The sequence below is a fragment of the Porites lutea genome, chromosome 6, assembly GCF_958299795.1.
Source record: "Porites lutea chromosome 6, jaPorLute2.1, whole genome shotgun sequence".
NCBI classification, from domain to species: Eukaryota; Metazoa; Cnidaria; class Anthozoa; order Scleractinia; family Poritidae; genus Porites; species Porites lutea.
In genome coordinates, this window is record NC_133206.1 from 23,123,123 (window position 1) to 23,141,914 (window position 18,792).

General features: G+C 40.1%; 3 protein-coding genes across 4 annotated transcripts in view; 2 read left to right on the forward strand and 1 right to left on the reverse strand.

The window, feature by feature from the left end:
- The window catches only part of LOC140940293 (potassium voltage-gated channel protein Shal-like), a 399,369-nt gene that overhangs the window by 125,532 nt on the left and 255,045 nt on the right, over positions 1–18,792 (forward strand). The window lies entirely within an intron of this gene.
- LOC140940297 (apoptosis regulator BAX-like) overlaps positions 1–18,792 on the reverse strand; it is a 276,596-nt gene that overhangs the window by 80,444 nt on the left and 177,360 nt on the right. The window lies entirely within an intron of this gene.
- Positions 9,720–16,438, forward strand: LOC140942045 (cyclic GMP-AMP synthase-like receptor 1). Its single transcript, XM_073391035.1, has 4 exons — positions 9,720–9,909; positions 12,296–12,503; positions 15,512–15,675; positions 15,945–16,438. Exons 1-4 carry the CDS (start codon positions 9,720–9,722, stop codon positions 16,436–16,438), a joined length of 1,056 nt encoding a protein of 351 aa, XP_073247136.1.

Sequence of the window (18,792 nt, forward strand, 5' to 3'; positions counted from 1 at the left end):
CGTCCAAGTAATATCCTCTATATAACATGGATACTCTCCAGGCTAAAAAAAATCCTGAACTACCCGAGTTACATGAAATGTTCCCAGTAACTTAATTTTGGTGATTTAACAGAGATTTTTCCTTATTTTTCGTGAATTAACTTTTGCGATTATGAAGCAATAGTTCTTTTAGCTGGGGACTTTACTTTTGCGATTTCCAGATGCGATTTATCAGTCCCGTTTCATCGGAATTGCGCCATACGTTTTTTGTTAAACTACACACAATAAAAAAAACCATATCTTTTCTTTGTTAATAAAAGTTGATTTAAAACAACACGCCGGGGGAAAAGTAGTAGTGGAGGTTACTCCTTTTTTTGTGGATTTAATAAACTTTTTGAGTGGCATAAATTAACGGCGATGAAGTCATGCATGTCATTAAGATAGGATGATGTCATAGATTATTTTTCAGTTGGCAAGGAGGGAACATGTGATGTCAGAATACCCTAGGCGATGACATCATCAAAAAATGTTGAGATCATAATCTGTAAATAGAAAAGTGATATGTCCCTACTTGGTCATGATGATGTCATAATTCATTCAGTGAGGTAAGATGATGTCATGGCTTATTTTAACCAGTGCGGGTCATGTCCTTATTTAGGTACTATGATATCAAAAGGGCGAAAAAAGGGGTTAAACGAATACGAAATCGTGCTGATTTTGGAGGCAAAACATGGAAACGTGGTCGAAGCGCAGCGAAGCGAAAAACTGCCTGTCAAGCAAAAATGTCAATCTTTGTTTACTTGATTCTGTAGAAAGTATTGTGTTTGTTTTTGTTTTGAAGTTAAAAGTGAATACCGATCCCCAACAGCTCTTGACTTGCAATTACTCTAAATTTCGGCTGCTGAAGAGAATTTAGTGCTGCTGCAATGTTCTCCCTTATTTGTCCTCTCACAGGGCTCCTTATAACCACATCATGTTCTGGAGTCCACTGGAAATAGTTGCATTTACTAGCAGCTAAAAACAACATGGGCAATTAATTTTAGTACGAGAAAATGAACATTTATCCCATAGTACAACCTAAAATACACGAGTAAACATAGACCGTCAGGGAACGAAGACCATCTAATGTTAGTAACAGGTTCGGAATACAGCAGAGGAAAGCTTACTTGTCGATCTTTCCGACTGGTCGTTCCGCTATCACTCAGGTCTTCAGATAAACCGAACCTGAAAAAAAATACAAGTTAGCAGGCAAAGAAATCGACAAAGTGCTTAATATTTGGATTCTGCTAATCCACAAAGAATATTACTTCTACTTCTACTGAATGACAAGGGGAAAAAAGGGTGATTTACACGCAAAAAGTATAGTTTTATACTTACGTTTTAGCGACAACGGCAAACTTCCCTGAATTTCGTCGTCGACGAAGGCTGGACAACGTTTGACATCCTTAATTTTTGCCACTAGTCAAGCTATGTAGATGAAGTGGCAGGAATAATTCGAGACTGATTGTCATTGGTGCGCTGAATTGGTTGCTCACGCATACTGTAAAAAACACTAATGACGAGGGCAGGAAAAGACGAAGAAGAGAGGACGAAGATTTTACTTTCTCGCAAGCCCGATCTTGGGAAGCTGATATTTTGCATCTGTAACAGAGGGCCGGGAAGTGATCGACCAATGAATGGCGTCTTGAGGTACTACGGGCAGTTTTGGCTCTTTATAGCTAGACCGTTGTGACCAGAAAACGTCTCAAATAGCTTCAAAAGGCGTTTTTCTGCAAACTTCCCTAGTACGAATGAGTCAAAGTGAAAACTGAGCAAAGCTTAACAAATTCTCCAACACAGAACCCCATCTAAGCTTGACGTGTCCGCGCGCAAGCCAAAACACGAAACAATATCACTCGTGGACCACAAACCGCGCAAAATTGTGAATGATCTGTGACTTATTAGCCTTGAAACCAATCTCGCATATTACAGAAAACTTTGTCTTTTCTGCACTCTACAAAGATAGAATAGATAACTAATTAAGACGCAGGTAATATTCAAAACAGGCGCCATTTTTCTTTGCTGATTTCGCTACGATCCAATGCTACCACAAACTTCCGTCCAGCGGCTCGCGCATAACTCGCAACGTTACCACTTGCTGTTATCCAGCCTTAGCGTGAAATCCTTCTACGCCAGCTGGGAAGGTTTGGCGTACTCTGTGGTACATGGAATTCTCTCGCTTCTTTCTCCGCTTTAGCTTTAATCTTTAATCTTTCTTTAATCAAGGTAATTGCCAATAGCGCTTATGCTAATCCGGCAATGGGGCGGCCAGCGGTCGCTCAAATACATGGTATGAAATTACAATGAAACATTTACGTGGTATTGAATTACATGATATGAAAATAAACGATGTGATTAAGATAATATGTTAAAGTAGTGGACACTCTTCGGATAAATTCTGGGGAAGATGCCGAACTAACAACATCAACTGATAACGCGTTCCACGCAGGGATTGATCTCACATAGAAAGAGTGTTTGTAAGCTGCGTCGACTGAAGAGGATGGTAGCCTGATCTTAAAGTCGTGACTCGCCGTTGTACGGCCATACGCGGGCACGAAGGTAAGGTCATAGGGAAGGGAGATGTTGACTTTACCTCTATGTATCTTATAAAACATGCCGAGATCGCATATCCTGCGCCTTGACTGCAGTGAAGGCCAGGTCAAATCAGTAAGCATAGATGAAACGCTACTATAGCGGCTGTAATCGCTGCTAACAAAACGTGTTGCTAGGCGTTGAACGGATTCGATACAGTCAATCCCTTTATTTGTATGCGGAGACCATGCAACCGTGGCATATTCAACAATCGGACGCACTAAGGATAGGTATGAGCGTGCCTTAACCGATCGATCGCACGATGAGAGATTCCTTTGAAGGATCCCCACAACTCTCATAGCCCTCTTTTTAGCTTCGTCACACTGCAATTGCCAACTTAACGTACATGTTATATAGACACCGAGGTACTTTCGGTGGCAAGCACCGTCGAGCTGCGCATTACAAAGGAAGTAAATAAACTTCCTCAAAGTGACGGACATGACAAAACATTTTGTAGGAGCAAATTTCATCTGCCATGTGTAGGCCCACTTCTCTAGTTGATTGAGGTCTCGTTGGAGGGCAAAATGGTCGCTTTCGGAGTTAATCGGACGGTAAAGAACACATTCGTCGGCGAAGAGCTTAATACCACTTGTGGTGTGGGTAGGTAGATAGTTAAAAAACATCAGAAAGAGAATGGGACCCAATACGGTTCCCTGGGGCACCCCGGAAACAACAGGCGATCGACCACAAAGAGGCAGAACCATTAATCACAACTCGTTGGCTACGCCCAGTTAAAAAGCTTCGAAGGCAGATGTTAGTCTTAGTGCGAATTCCGTAGTAGTCAGCCTTACGTAAACGCCGTTCACGGAGGACGGAGTCAAAAGCTTTTGCGAAGTCTAGGGAAACAACATTGACCTGACCATGGACGTTTAGGACTGATACCCATTCGTAAATGACGGTAGTGAGTATACAGTCTTCTGAGCAATTTTAATTGTTGAAATACACTTAACATCTTTAAAAATAGTTTATCGTGAATATTTATCAAGCTTCCTGCTCCTTACCGAGTGAATCTGCCTTCATTTTTAATGCCGGGTTTGTCGAAGGATCCAAGCAGTGAGCACCGAACGCTGCGAACGGCAGGAGAAATGCGTGAGTGCAAAGTCTAAGTTTTCCTTATCAAACCTTAAAGACTACTTGAAATTCAAATAGCTGAAGCTGAGGAATGACAAGGGTAATGAAGGACCGTGTAGAAACTTTGATTTGGTGTTTATAGGCTCCAAATTGGCAATTTTACAAGTAAGCCTAATGTATTAAATTCACTCATTCCCTGGTGACAGTATCGCTTACAGTTCATACAGAAACGCATTCAATTACCAAATATATGGAATTTTAAATTTCGTGTGCACTAGCCAATTTTGGATGTTGCATACACTTAATATTGTGCTACTGGAAAATATGCTTACATGTTTATTGGGAGCGCATCTCCCTGTTTTTAAAATTAAAATATGACATTTACAACTCATTTTTATTTGTTTCAAGTCACATTTACCATATGGCGTTAAGTTTTGATTTCTCTACTGCTTTTGTACATAAAGTAATTTAATATAAAGGGCTTTACAAAAGTAAAATCTTCAGGAATCTTTCTCAATGAAATTCTTTTTGATTATATGTAAGTTGATCGTGGTTAGAAACAAAAAGCAGCAAAAACTACAACTTCTCTTATGCGATAATATTGAGCCACAACCAAATTTAGTTGAACTGTGTGTTGAATAATCTTTGTGATTTCCTATCCAGGACTATGGAGTGGACAGAAATACAAATACCCCAAGAAATAAATATCAAATGACACAAGCTGGAAGAATTTGACAGTTCATCAAAGTTTTACTCAAAGAGTAAATGTAAAAATGTTATAATTTTAATTCTACTTATACACTGAGTTAATGTATGGTCCTTTAATACAATACAAAAGGACTTTCACTTGGTTGTGAAACATACATGTACAATTGACAGTTGAGTTTATGTTCCATTTCTCATTTGGGGAAAAACTTCCCCATTTCTGAGACTCAGCTCTAGGAACTCTTAACTTAAGTGCAATAAATGTTGAATTTTTACACTTATAGGCAAACTAATCTTGTAAACTGGGTGGGTCAAGCTCAAAAAAACTCTGATGTTTGGTTGCGATAGAGGCAAGTGAGTGCATTCCTAAGAAGTGCACACACCACATATATTTTCCCCACACCGCTTAAGCCAATTTTTAGATTTTTTTTTTTAAGTCCAAAAACTTGAACTAAGACCTCTTCAAGCACGATAGCCGTAGCAGCGCCAGCCGTAGAGATTTGCTTAAACTCCCTATTGGAAAACGAGAAGACTGGGGTCGATGTTTTGAATTTTGAGCCAAGGGCAACACGTCATGGTCAGGTGATCCCGAGAATGAGACGGTTGAACGTTTTGAACAGGAAGTCAAGAACTCGACGGTTAGGTTTTGCAGGAGAGAACAGAGAAAGCAGAGTAGACTAAATTATACTTGTAATACAACGTGAATGGACCGCATACGCATTCTAAACAACGCTTTAAAAAATTATTTTGAAGAACGTGTTCAGTTAAGTCAAGAAAGGAAAAACGAAGCCATAACCTATTGGAAACCAATTGTGAAAGCGATTGTTGATTATGTGTGCAAGAGCGATGATCGACTTGCTTCTCTACTTATAACTGGCACTGGTAGCTATTATGAGAAAGCACAAGTTAATAAGGAGCCTTATGAGTTTGACGTAATGTTGGTCATAAACGACTTAAAGGTTGAGAACATCAGTGAAGCTACTGCGGTGAACTTCACGACAGAACACAATGAAACAGAACCGCCATTAGGTAGGTAGTTACAAAACCTTTTAACCTCTCCTAGGATTAAGCATGACTACATGCCAAATTGTCCTTTAATTTATCAACTTTGGGTCCAGTTGGGAAAGCGAATGTTTCCTACCTGTTATATTATAACTTTAACTAAATATATAATATCATAATTTCACTCTTTTTGGAGCAAATTTATTAGCCAGTCAAAAAAATTATTTACTATAATTCTTTAGTAAAGGGCCTTTATGAGGAAGGGTTGGGAAACTCTCTCACTAAATTTGCTCTAACTGAGCCAGAAAAATGTTAGCCCCACAAAAAGCGAGGAACATGTTCAATTTGGATTGGACTGAACTGGCTTATGCGACCAGACGCCGGATACAGTTCAATGCGCGCGGTTACGCTTAAACCTTGAAAGTGAAATCAACTTAGCCGCTCAAACGATCAGATTCCTATTTTTAGCTAATCTCACGAGTCTCACAAGAATTCGCCTTTCTATAAGGAGATCGAAAACGACATGTATTAAAGCATTGCAAAGCGGTGAGGGTAAAAGGAGAAATGAGTTTGCGGAATGACATAATTATGCGGATTTTATATACCCAGATCATTTCCAAAGAAATAAATTAAACTGAAAAGAGCGCCCTTTTTTGACGCCAATCAATTTGCAAACGCAGCCGCTGTTTTAATGTTGCGGGCTTAACATACGATGACAATCAAAAAACCACGAAGGCTCATTGTCGACCAGCCTTGTCCGCACAGCCAAAAAGGTTCTTTGTCTATTGAAGGAAAGATGTTTTCGAAGGTCACGCTCCCTTCTTCTTAATAATTAATTTTTTCTGCATAAGATGTTTGTACGATTAACTTAACAGTTTCTTGTTACCTATATTTGTATTCCCAACTGTGTGAGAAGTGTTTCTTTATGAGACTGTGGGTTACGTGATCGTGACATAATTGATAATATTCAGAGATGAATCGAATCTTGTATTTTGTTTCCTCAGTTGCGAGCTTGAGACGTGCGAAACAGAAAAATCGACCAAAATGTTAATTTCGTGGCAAGAGTTGAAAAATCGAGTTCTTTCATTTTGTTCATAGATAGCTTTTAGGTTTATAAGAAACCTAACGTAGATTGTTCCCGCCGAAAGCCTTTCATTCGTGAGAAAAAAATAGAAGATCGGTTTTCGATGTCGGAGTCCGTCTCAGACTGCATTAATTTTTAACCTGAAATTCGCTAACATCAACTTTCCTCGCGTTCGCAAACGAAGCTGGATGGAGAAATTTGGACACTTTCCACCAACAGGAAAATTCTTTTCCTTCCACTAGAAGATTTTTTCTGGACAATAGGGAAGCTGGTCGTACTGAAATAATTTTAAAAATGAGGGACAAAATTTAAGTTCGTTACTCATTTTCGACGGCAATATTTAACATGTGGTATAACTCCAAATTCTCTTCTTGCTATTTAAATCACACATTTAGACATTCATTTAAAGCATACCTGGGAATTGGCTTGGGTAAGTGAAGGAAATCTCTGTAAGACACCATCGAAGTTCAGGAATTTTCATGGTAGGCTGGCGGTAATTGTCTGTATTGTGTAAACACTTCCAATTTCGAAACGCACATAAATAGATATTTACAGCCTAAAGGCTCGTTTTTCGTACGTCTTGTAGGTTTTTCCTTTGCAAAATTGCTTTTTTCAATCAAAGAATGGGGTAAAAAGGTGAAACTGGGTTAATTTTAGCCATTTTGAAACACTGAACTTTACCTGCCAGCGACTCTGCGTGACAGTCTGTTCCGTGACTGCACGTGGCACAACGTACGTTTGAAGAGACGGAAGAAACGCTCCTTGATCGAAGGAGTAACATTTTTGGTGCCGACAGTATTTTGAAGGAGCAAAAAATCAACCGCACAAGTATTCTGGTACTCTCTTCTATCGAAAAATAAGGATTTTAACAATGGGAATTCGCTAAGGATAACGGAAAAAGAAGATATTTCGTTTTGTTACTTTACAATCGAGGAGACTAAGTTATTTTTGTCACGCCTCACTATATTTACCGGACTTCAATGTTTTCGTTTGGAGGCTGCCTTCAGGAACCCTAGCCAATTCTCAGGTATGTTTTAGATAAATGTCTAAATGCGTGAACCAGTGAAGCAGTTGCTCACTCAAATTGGCGCCAAAAAAGGCGCGGCAATGAAGCGCGCATGCCTTTCAGTTTAATTTATTTCTTTGCGCCAATTTCCACATTTTACATTCTGCATAATTATGTCATCCCGCAAGCCAAAACCTGTATAAATCAAGGTAATCGGATAGATGATCTGCCTATAAAAGGATGCTTAGGAAGCCAAACGATCTACAAGTTATGAAATTCCGAAACAAATATAAATACTGTTGAAAATAGAAATCTGCCACGGCGGGCATTTCAAAATTCATGGTTTTTTTTTTCCAAATTAGTCGTTAAAACATCTGTATTATCGTAACAGTCATCATAAATTTGATAAAACGATACTGAATTAAGTTTAAAAAAAATCAACTGGTAATAATAGAAAACAAACCTTTTTGTCGGAAAAGTGCAAATTTCCATATTTTACATTCTGCATAATTATGTCATCCCGCAAGCCATGCCACATGCCATTCCGCAAACTCATTCCACCTTTTACCCTCACCGATTGCAAAGCTCATACTGCACAGTAAAGAGACCCTAAATTGGCTGAGACACAACTGAAAGAAATTTACCGCATGGTAGCTAGCGGCAAACAAAGCCGGCATAAAGTCTCTCCATGTAGCCTGTGTACAGACGTCCCCCCCTCCCTCAGGAAAAATCGGGAGAGGAGACGTCTGTGAATCGCCGACGATAATCTTGTTCCCGTTTCCCCGGAATGTTGGGGACAGCCCCTGATTGGTTGTAATGTTAATGCCATGACGCAAATAATTTCCGGTGTTGTGATTGGTGAATGAACCTCAGAATAGATTCCCCGGGGAAAAGCTCAGCCTTTGTGGACATTCATATTTGTTTACCGGTATTTGTATTACGGCTCTATCGAAAAGACATGAGAAGGTAAGACCACCGATGTCTGCTGCACCGGTTGGTGCATCTGTCTGTACCGTTCGGTATTGTAAATAAAAGAGAAGGCATACAAAATCCAACGTTAACAGCCAAGGCCGCGGGTCAAGCTTACCCCAAAAAGATTCTATTAATGAATTGATTATTTGAAAAAGTGAATCCGTTAGTCGTTGCCGTAACTGGTGTCAAATTTAAATCGGCATTCCTGTATGCGTAATGAGCAGTGAATATTTTAAGAGAACTTCTCTGCATTTGGTCAGATTGAAAATCTTTGGATTCAGGGAAACTGAGCTGGTAGATATTTTCTAACTAAATCGCGTGTGAATTCACGGTTCATTAAGCATGCAAAAATACACACAGAGATTAATCTGAAATCTACAACCACCAACGGTTCAACTTAATTTCGAATAATAAATACATTAATGGCTTGACTGTAATCATCTTCAACATGAAGATTTTCGTCTTGCCTGTGCACAGACGCCAGAGCTATTTTTCGACCTACCTGTGCCTTTTCAACTGTCAGCGAAAGAACAAAAAAATAATTTATGTAAATTTATACCGGAACACGATTAACGACGGCGATTCACAGACGTCTCCTCTCCCGATTTTTCCTGCGGGAGTGGGGACGTCTGTACACAGGCTATCTCCATGATACTGCATATATTATATACTTGAACAGTTAACTTCTAGAAAAAGTCTAGTTCGAGGAGCGTGCTTCTTTGCCTTATATACAAAGCTTTTTTTTTTTTTAAAGCAAATCCTTCATTATGCAAGTTGATCCAAAATTCAAGACATAGTTAGAGCCGAGTGTTGTCGGTTAAGTCTTTCAAATTTAAAAAATCAAGGTCAAAATCCAGTGCCGGAAGCGTCTTAGGCCCAGTTCATACGTCGTGCTTCTGCCGTGCCGAACTTAATTCTTGAATTAAGTTCGACATAAGCACGGCAGAAGCACGACGTCTGAATCAAAGTTTTTAATTTAGTGCGGCACAACAATTAAGTTCGACAAGGTCTGCCGTGCTACACGACTCTGGCACGGCAGCGATTCAGACGTCGTGCTTATGCCGTGTCGAACTAAATGCATAAATTTCAGAAATGTATTTTTCGCGGGAATTGTTATCTTGCGTGTCCCGCGAGTAGCTTCGAGGAAAAATGTCCTTCAATGAGCATGCGCATTGATTCTGTTTATTACCCCAGAGCTCCTCTGCGCATGACGGCCAGGAATCAGAAGCGTAAGCACTGGGCCGGGGTCGAGCATGGTTTAAAACAAACATGGCGGCTTTCCGCGCAAGTTTGCATGCTCCTTCCTCCTTGGTTTGCAGTGCTGCAGAGTCCGATAAGTCATCAGAAGACGAACTACCTTTTGAAGAAAATATTCCACTAGCTGACTATAAAGAACAAGATGAAGAGGAAGACGAGGAAGCGATCGGCGATGTTGAGTCAGTGTCATCGCAATCGTGTTGTATACGACCAAGGATAAAATTAAAGGTGGCTTTTGATACACGAAACGTTTTCTTGAACATCTGATCAGTGTATGTGTTCCATACTTCTTCGAACCATCCTTTGTTATGGGGAAACCGTCGACATGATCGATCAGCAGTGGTTCTCTCGGAAGAAATAAGAAGAGCAAAAAGAAAAAAAACTTCTAATAATAACATTCGCCTGTCGGTCAAAAGGAAAAGGATTTTCTGCTGCATTTCTTTTCTTCTCCTCCTCGAGTTTTGTAAGAGTTTTGCAAGTAGCAATTTACGCTGGAGGTTACAGTGCGGCGCCATTTTCGTCACCGCTTACCGCTGTACTGACTACTGTGCGAACCCTGAATTAAGTTCGACTCTGGCACGACGTCTGAATTGAAGTCGTGCTTGTGCCGTGCTTCTGTCGAACCCAATATTAATTAGGTTCGGCACGGCAGAAGCACGACGTATGAACTGGGCCTTAGTAAGCACATTTAGGAGAGCAGTTTTTTTTCTGGAGTCGAGTTCTAGTGGATGTCGAACTTTACATGTGCCGAACCTAATACCTATTTAGGTGGACGCAAACTATTAAGTTTGACTGTTGATTCAGACGGTCGAACTTTACATGTGCCGAACCTAATACGTGGCGAAAAGAAATATCATCCTCACTGCTTAAAACAGGGAAATAAACCGTCAATTCTTGTTTGGATTTTAGTGTGATTTGTGCTCTGTTATGGCAAGGAGACAGCTGAGGAGATCGTGATCGTGATATTTGGACAAAATAAAGTAAAGGCAATCAATTTTAAATTACATTACGATTTCTTTATGGATATAAAGAAAAGCAACTTATTAGAAGACCGTTTTGAGCTGTCCAGCCGTTTCAGTCTAAAAATCTACAACGTGAACTGGTAACCAGACCGTAACCGTCGTTACGCTTTTGTGAGTTCTGTCAGCACAGGCGCCAAAACCCACTAAATAGCCAATCAGAGGCACGGTTATATTGAAATACGTTAACATAATTTATGCATTAGGTTCGGCACATATCAAGTACGACGTCTGAATCGCAGTCGATCTTTTGCCGTTCTATTCGACAAGCTCTGTCGAATAGAACGGCAGAGTCGACCCAAATACAAAAGTGCCGTTCCTAATTGATTCATACGTCGAACTTTACATGTGCCGAACCTAATAATTAGGCTCGGCACAGGTAAAGTTCGACGTTTGAACCGGGCCTGTTGAGGCAAAGAAAAACGGAAATTGTCTCTTTTAAACAAACTAAGACGTAAAATTTCCTAGTCGTGCGCTTAATGACAAAAAAGAAATGAGGCTAAAAAAGCGTGATGCACGTGTTAAGTTGTTGTCAGTTGCCAACTAGGGCTATAATTGCTTTTGTTGCCGTTCTCGTAAAGTTACGGCCAATCAATAGATAGTATTTGAGTAACACAATCTGCATCTACGTAAACTCAGATGAAAATATTGATTAATCATTGAAATAAAAGTGCAATGAGTTGACCTTTCATATGCGGCGTCACCATTCATTTGACAAATCTCTACTGAGTGTTTCATTCATTTCAGATCATTTCACAAGTCTGGTTAAGTAATCGCGTCTTATCTATTTGCGCTTTACCGCCATCGACTCGTCAATGTAAATTCCCAGATCAGCCCGGCTGAGCGGCGCTCATGATTTATCCAGTACGTATTGAGATATTCCACGTTTTAGCACTGATGGCTGCATTTATAGGCTTCTTGAGTGAATTAGGACCTTTAAGAGAAACCGTTGTATTGACTGCATTCAGTGTGCGTTTAATATTTAGTCTGCTGGCTCCAGTTGTTCAAAGGGTGGATAGCGTTATCCCGAATCTCTAGCCAATGTATGGCGGGATAGCGCAATTGGTTATCCTAATACTTATCCGCTAGATAGTGATTTATCCGGTCGATAGCGCTCCAGGGGGGGGGGGGGGGGGGGGGGGGGACTCCGCATATGAAAAGGGGTGGGGATGCTCGTAGGAAATTTTGAATTAAACCCTTTAAAGGAGACCGATCCGGGCGGGGCCCAAGCTTTTTTTGACCCCTAAAAGAGACCATGTTAAAACACAGACAATATGTATATTTTTATATTTTTTCGCGTACAACCCTAAACGAGACCTTCACGGCTAAATAGGATGGCGTTTTGCACAGAACACCCTAAGTGAGACCAGTATCCGAAATTTATACCCCTAAGCGAGACGACGAGCATCCCCACCCCTTTCATATGGGGAGTCCCCCCCACCCCGGATAGCGCTATTGAGCAACACTGGCCTGGTAAACAGGCCCCAGCAATATAGTCGTAATTAAATTACGGCCTTGTCATTGAAAAGTAACAAAATAATTTTAAAGTATTTCTTATTTGGCCTTTAGGTTATACACGAGTTTATGTTGGTAAGAAAACGGAATGGCAGCGAGACGGTTGTGTTGATGCCCACGGAATGTTAAATGCCTCAAAGGTCAAAGCAGTATTCGCAAGGCTAGTCAGAGATGCCATAAAAGCTCTTCAGAATCCAACTGGGAAAAGGAGACCAAATATGAAGAGGGGAGGATCATGGAGGATAGAGAGCCTGATTGCCGCGTGTGTATAAAAAAAGAGGATAGAAAATATTGATAGTACTTTTTCTCTCGATAGATTATAAAAAACCGTTTTACGACACATTATTATTTTATGGAATAGTGGTTTTACTATCCCGACTGATAGCTTAACAACAACCCACCCTTTGAAAACACCCTTTGCCTTATTTCGAATAGGCCAAATTAGACGTTGGGAAAATTAAACGACACTGACCGGGGAAAAGCGACCATAGAGAGTCAAAGAAAAAATATTAGCAAAAAAAATTGAATTTGAAAAAAAATCTGACCCTATAAGCAAGATAATCACTCTTGACCCTATTCAGACCGGGCTTTATTCTGTTTCTGCGACCGCGGGAGGCGGGGCCTCCGGAGGCCCTCCCGGCTACAACTTCCAAACCGCTATGCTACGACTACAAAAATTTCACAGAATAATGTACTCATCAATTCTAACTTCTCAGCATAACTTGATTTACACAATGACGTAATCGGACTCATAATGGCGTTGTATTGTTGAATAGAGAGGAGGAGTCGTTGCGTCACGTTGCCATGGTAGCAACATTTTTGGATGACAACAAACCGAAAATTCACCTAAAAAGAAAATTCGCACTGTTTCAAACTTCATCGATCTTATTCAATTTCATTTAATTTGTCAAATGTCGGCGAAGTTTTCTGGATTTAGTTCGAAAGGACCGTATCTGAGTTTAGAAAAAGAAAAAGAAACTTTTTGTCTTGTGTTCACGTACTTCCTAAAGCGGGCGCATGAAATTAGGACGTTTGATGTCGCAGTCGTGCAACGACGGTGGGTAAGAAATTTACCAAAAAAATTAAGCGTGATGCACGTGTTTTTTTAACTAAACGTATCGGCTTTTTTTGTTGTTGTCGTTCTCGTTAATGTCGCCGTATTCGTTGCCACACTTCTCTCTATTTAATGGCAAATCCAAATTCCCCTAAATGTAGCCACACAGCGAAAAAACCTGAAAGAGTAAGGTCTCTGATAAGATCAAGAAGTTAGGCAACACATAAATAATCTTTAATAATAGCAGTGATGTCATGTTGACGTCATTTTTTTTATTAAAGAAGGAACTGGAAGACCATCCGCCATCTTGGATCTGCCATTTTTAAATCACCGTAGTTAATTGCCGATTTCGTCTTCATTTAAAACCTGTATAAATCAAGGTAATCGGATAGATGATCTGCCTATAAAAGGATGCTTAGGAAGCCAAACGATCTACAAGTTATGAAATTCCGAAACAAATATAAATACTGTTGAAAATAGAAATCTGCCACGGCGGGCATTTCAAAATTCATGATTTTTTTTTCCAAATTAGTCGTTAAAACACCTGTATTATCGTAACAGTCATCATAAATTTGATAAAACGATACTGAATTAAGTTTAAAAAAAATCAACTGGTAATAATAGAAAACAAACCTTTTTGTCGGAAAAGTGCAAATCAAAAAACATGGCTGTCAAAACTACGTTTCCATGGTAACCTCAAGGTTTACGTAAGCTTCACGATGCTCCCAGATGATATTTAGGAAAAGTCGTTAAGTTTGACGGTCATAGCTTAAACGGTTTGAAGTTTTTCAACTTTTTCGCGAGAGGAGGCTCCAAATGCTTTCCCCAGGTCTGAATAGCGTTAAATGGCAAATTAAATGCAGTAAAGAGAGCTTTAGTTGTTTGTTCGCGAATTCGAGTGGGAAGCGAACCTGGGATCAATTAAATAGAACTTTATAATTGGAAAAGTTTTAAAATTGAAGCTATTGTTTTCGGACTCTAGAACAATGGCTACACTTGTAAATTACACTTGTAAACGTTTTACTAAATTGATCCGTGTATTTCATAGCCGCCAAATATTACCCGCAACACCACCTGATAACTTGATTGTTGTTAACGGACAGTTTGTTACACCACAGTGAGGTTATAATTCATCACTCGAAAAATGTGTTTGGGAATGAAAAGCATAATTAAGGGGGTTATATGAGGTTGTAGGCTGAAAGCTATTTACTTTTTCAAAACCCGTCTTCGTATGTCAGAAATATCTCTATAAACAAAGATTAAAAGCAGGGGACAGATACAGAGAGAATTTAATTTCTAGTACAATCTGTTTTATCAACCTGTTTTGTCTAGACTAACGCATCAGTCAATTTCAGCTGCGCCCAGCCCCCCCCTCCCCCCCGGGCTATTGCGGGGTATTTGCCCGCCCTGTCAGTCCCGGGGGTGGGGCATTTCCAAATTTTGCGCTGCCCGGGGACCGGGCATTTGCCAACCCAGGGACCAACCCCGAGCTTTTGACACGCACGCGGTTTCCTATCAGAATATGACTACACAGAGGATTTTACTTGAAAAACAAGCAGATTGGCTCATTTGTCAAGAATGGGAAAAAATTGAAGAGGTTTGTAGAGGCATGTTCTCTATTTTATCCATGCATTTCTTCATTGCTTATCAAGCCAGAATTACGTAGCGAAACTCGGGAGCTATCGACGTGAATCAATTTTTTTTTGGTTATTGAATCAAGTTTATTAGAAGAACATCCTTTCATATTTATAAACCTATTTATAGCAGTTAACTTTACAGCGCACTATTACCTTTTAAAATGTCAATAATTTTATAACAATACTAAAACCATAAACTGGTGTCGTCGCGACGAAAGGTCTCATATTAGAATAGCACTATTACAAAGGAAGACGTTAATTTAAACAAAAAATCGCCCGTTAAAATGCTTTAAATGGCACTACTCGACTGTGCAATCAATGAAAAATGTTGCAGTGTTGAAGGAGGACCGGGCATTTGCCCTCTTTCTTCGTCCCCACCCCGGGGATTTGACAGCTGAAGAGTCCCCACCCCCGGGAATTTGCCATCCAAGGCAAAAAAAATGCTAATGACCGGGGGTCAGCCGGGGGGGGGGGGCCTGGACGCAGCTGGAATTGACTGATGCATAATTCCCCCTTGAATATGCTAGCATAACGTTTTGATCCCGTCAGATAAATTAACTGGCTGCTTCTTTTTATTAGTATCAAATTCAGATATGTTGCTGTAAAGTCTCATGGACCTGCAGTAATGCTGCAAATAACCAATGTGCGTAACCAGCGAGAGTATTCTGTAGACTTGACCTTGGCTATCAAATGCGTCGACTGGCCTAAAGAAGCTGTGGAATGGTTTATAAGGCCCAGAAATGGTAACTTGCTCAGTTTTCTGTTGTTCCGCAGTAAGACAAATAACCGATTATTCTTAAAAAGCAATTTTATTTAAGACATGACGTTGAATTCCGGCATGAAAAACCATACTAAGTGAGTTTGAAATCTGAGAGGTACACACTGTCGGGTTACGTAATATTCATTTGCAGAAACAAGCCTCCTTAGAAAGATGACATCAGCAGGACAATTTATGTTGAAATTAAAATTATTTATTATTTATTTGATTTTTCATCTCCCTACTTTCATTTAGGTTGGCCTAATCAGCGACTTGTTCTAGAAATTTTGGGAGAGGGCTGTTACCTCGTTGCAAAGCAACCAAAAGGAATAAATATTCGAGAACAGGAAAAGGAGCTGTTCTGGCGTCTGTCCTTCTCGGGGGCTGAAAAAAAGCTGTTACTTCATGGGGCTCAAGGGGAAGCAATTGGTTGCCGCAGGCAAGTTTTGCGTATAATGAAGGCTCTCAGAGAAGAAAAGAAGTGGGTTAAATTAACATCGTATCACTTGAAAACAGTTATGTTGTATGAGTATGAGGCCCACCCTAATCCAAATGACTGGAGCTTTGAATGTCTGAGTTTCAGACTGATCTGCTTTCTCAAAAGGCTGGAATGCTACTTGAGGCAGGCAAACTGCCCCCATTTCTTCATTAAAGACGTCAATTTATTGGAGACGGTTTCACCAGAAAACTGTTCTGAGATGGCTGCCAAAGTGCGGCAGTTAAAACTTTTATGCTCCATGTTCCTTTAGATAGTATTATTGAGTCAGTTATTGCTGTTGGTGGAGTCTTGCTTTGGGTGAGCTCTGTTTGCTGGGATACCCAATAATGACAATTCCAGTTTGGGATAAATTTGGCCACAAGAGTGGCCGTTTATTTCATTTAAGCATATCAAGCTAGGAGAGTCCAGATACACGAGAAGATGTATCCCAGCAAAGGTGAGGGCACACCCGCCATCCGGGAGATGAAAGTGGAGCAAAACGGGAGGGAAGGGAGGGAAAAATGTTTTCTAACTTTCTTGTTGCAGTGAGCAGAGAGGCTGAACATCGAGATCAGCCAAATAGAATCTATATCAAAACCAGTCAATTCCGTCTTGCTCTACTGTTTCGCAAGGAAATACCCTTTTTCCTTCTGAATAGCTTGTTCCGTGCGTTCATATTGTGGGAAAAGCGCAACCAACACCAACACCGTCCGGCGAATAAGAGCCTTGTGGATTACTTTAATACCCTAAAATACAAGAGTCTGTTTAGCCAAGCAAGATCGAGCAGGTTCTTATATAATAGAGACCTTTAGCATCAGGTAAACCGCAAACCTCAAACCGCAAACCGCAGTTACGCGTTTGCAGTTTCGCGTTGCGAGATTTCAAACTTTAGCAAGGCGTTCAGTTCAATTTGTTCAGTTCAGTTCAGTTCACTTTTATTTCGCCAAAATACAATACAATACAAGAATACATATAGGAATTGTAAGTTTGCAAGGGAGCCCAGAAGAAACCAGAAGGCTTTATGAAGCCTGAGCTCCCCAGTCTAAAAGAAATAAGCAAAATAAAATGATATTCGCGGAGTGATACGTTAAAAAAAGGAACCAGACAGAGACTGAGTTAAGTTATGAATTTAGTAACAAGATAGAAAAAAAAATTTAACTCTGGATTGGAAAAGAATACTTTCCATTGTTAGTACGGCAGAAAGGAATATAAAATTGATTTGAACTACGCGTTCATTGTTTATGGGCGCCATGTTGTTTTCATCAAGTCGAAGTGCATCACTTTAATCGCCCAAAAATCAGCAATAATTCATTGATTCGAGATCAAAAATCCAACAAACACATCGCAAACGGATACAAAAAGCTAGTTCATACCTTTAAACGCGAGGCTGTACAATTTTTTGTGGCAAAAACCTTGCCGTAAATCACTTACCGCTGGAAGCCCTTCCTGCGGTTCAAACGTGAACTGCCAACTGCAAACGTGACCGCAAGGCCGTGGTCACGTGACATTTTGCGGTTTGCGGTTTGCCGTTTCCCACGAAAAACCTAATGCTAAAGGTCCCTAATATATAGATTTAGCCAGGGCTAAAAGCGAAGCTCCCGTTAATAAATTCATAATTTAAATCAAACAATAAACTTGTAATCCACAGATCAGGGCACATTCATTTGACTTTTAAGGCAAAGGCTGAGTGATTTAAGAGAAAATCAGAATTGGACCGTCCAAGAGTGAAACAAATTTTACATGGAGCTATTAAATAGTCTTATTTGTACACCAAAAAATAGCAATCATGTTCGACCACAGTAGATTAGGCCTGGAAAACAAATAGACCTATTCGTGTATTGTATTTGCATTAGCTGTAGCATCATAATGTGGCATTCACCAGTCTCTCCAACATTGAGGGCCTCCCAGGGGTTTTAGGGAACAAGGGAACATCGCCATTTACTTTTAGGGAACAAGGGATATTTCAAAATAACTTTTAGGGAACAAGGGAACTGTTGAGGGATATTCGGGAACAAGGGAACAATGACTTTCGACCATTTTCTAACTTTTGGAGAGATTTCCATTAACTGTTTATGAAGACGTTTCCGACGTTTCTGTAATTTCACGCATTTCCGACGACTAAGCCTGGCGACTAATCTTCACAAGTGAACTGGTGACGACTGGGGACGAGTTTAGAACGCGTGGGAACCTTGGGAGAGACTCCGTCGGGTGGACCGCCATTTTTATGGTAATTTTCTCTTTGGTGTTCCATGTCTAGAAACGCTAACCATTTATTAATAAATGGCAACGGAAACAGAATAAATTCAAGCTCAATCTGCGGATATATCAGACACAACGGTAATTGTACCGGTTACCGGTGCAATTTATCACAATGGAAATGAAAAGCCCACAGAAAGATGGTGTTTTGAACTCGGTATGAGGACTGTTTCAGATAAAGATTTTACGTCAGTTTTAAGCCGCTTGCAGAAAGGATTTGGCATCAAGGAGAAATGTGCAATGCTAAAAATCGTTAAGTTCAAAATTCAGCTGTCTTCAAAAGACTTTCGGCCAAAACTACCTGAGTGGCCTAAAGGACGAATTTTTCAAATTGACATGCAAGAACAGTGGGAGACTGCTTTACCACAG

Coding starts and splice junctions, on each gene's coding strand:
- LOC140942045 (XM_073391035.1), top strand. CDS start 9,720: ATGGCGGCTTTCCGCGCAAGTTTGCATGCTCCTTCCTCCTTGGTTTGC. Junction 9,910..12,295: donor AGTGTCATCGCAATCGTGTT/GTATACGACCAA, acceptor TTTGGCCTTTAG/GTTATACACGAGTTTATGTT. Junction 15,676..15,944: donor GTTTATAAGGCCCAGAAATG/GTAACTTGCTCA, acceptor ACTTTCATTTAG/GTTGGCCTAATCAGCGACTT.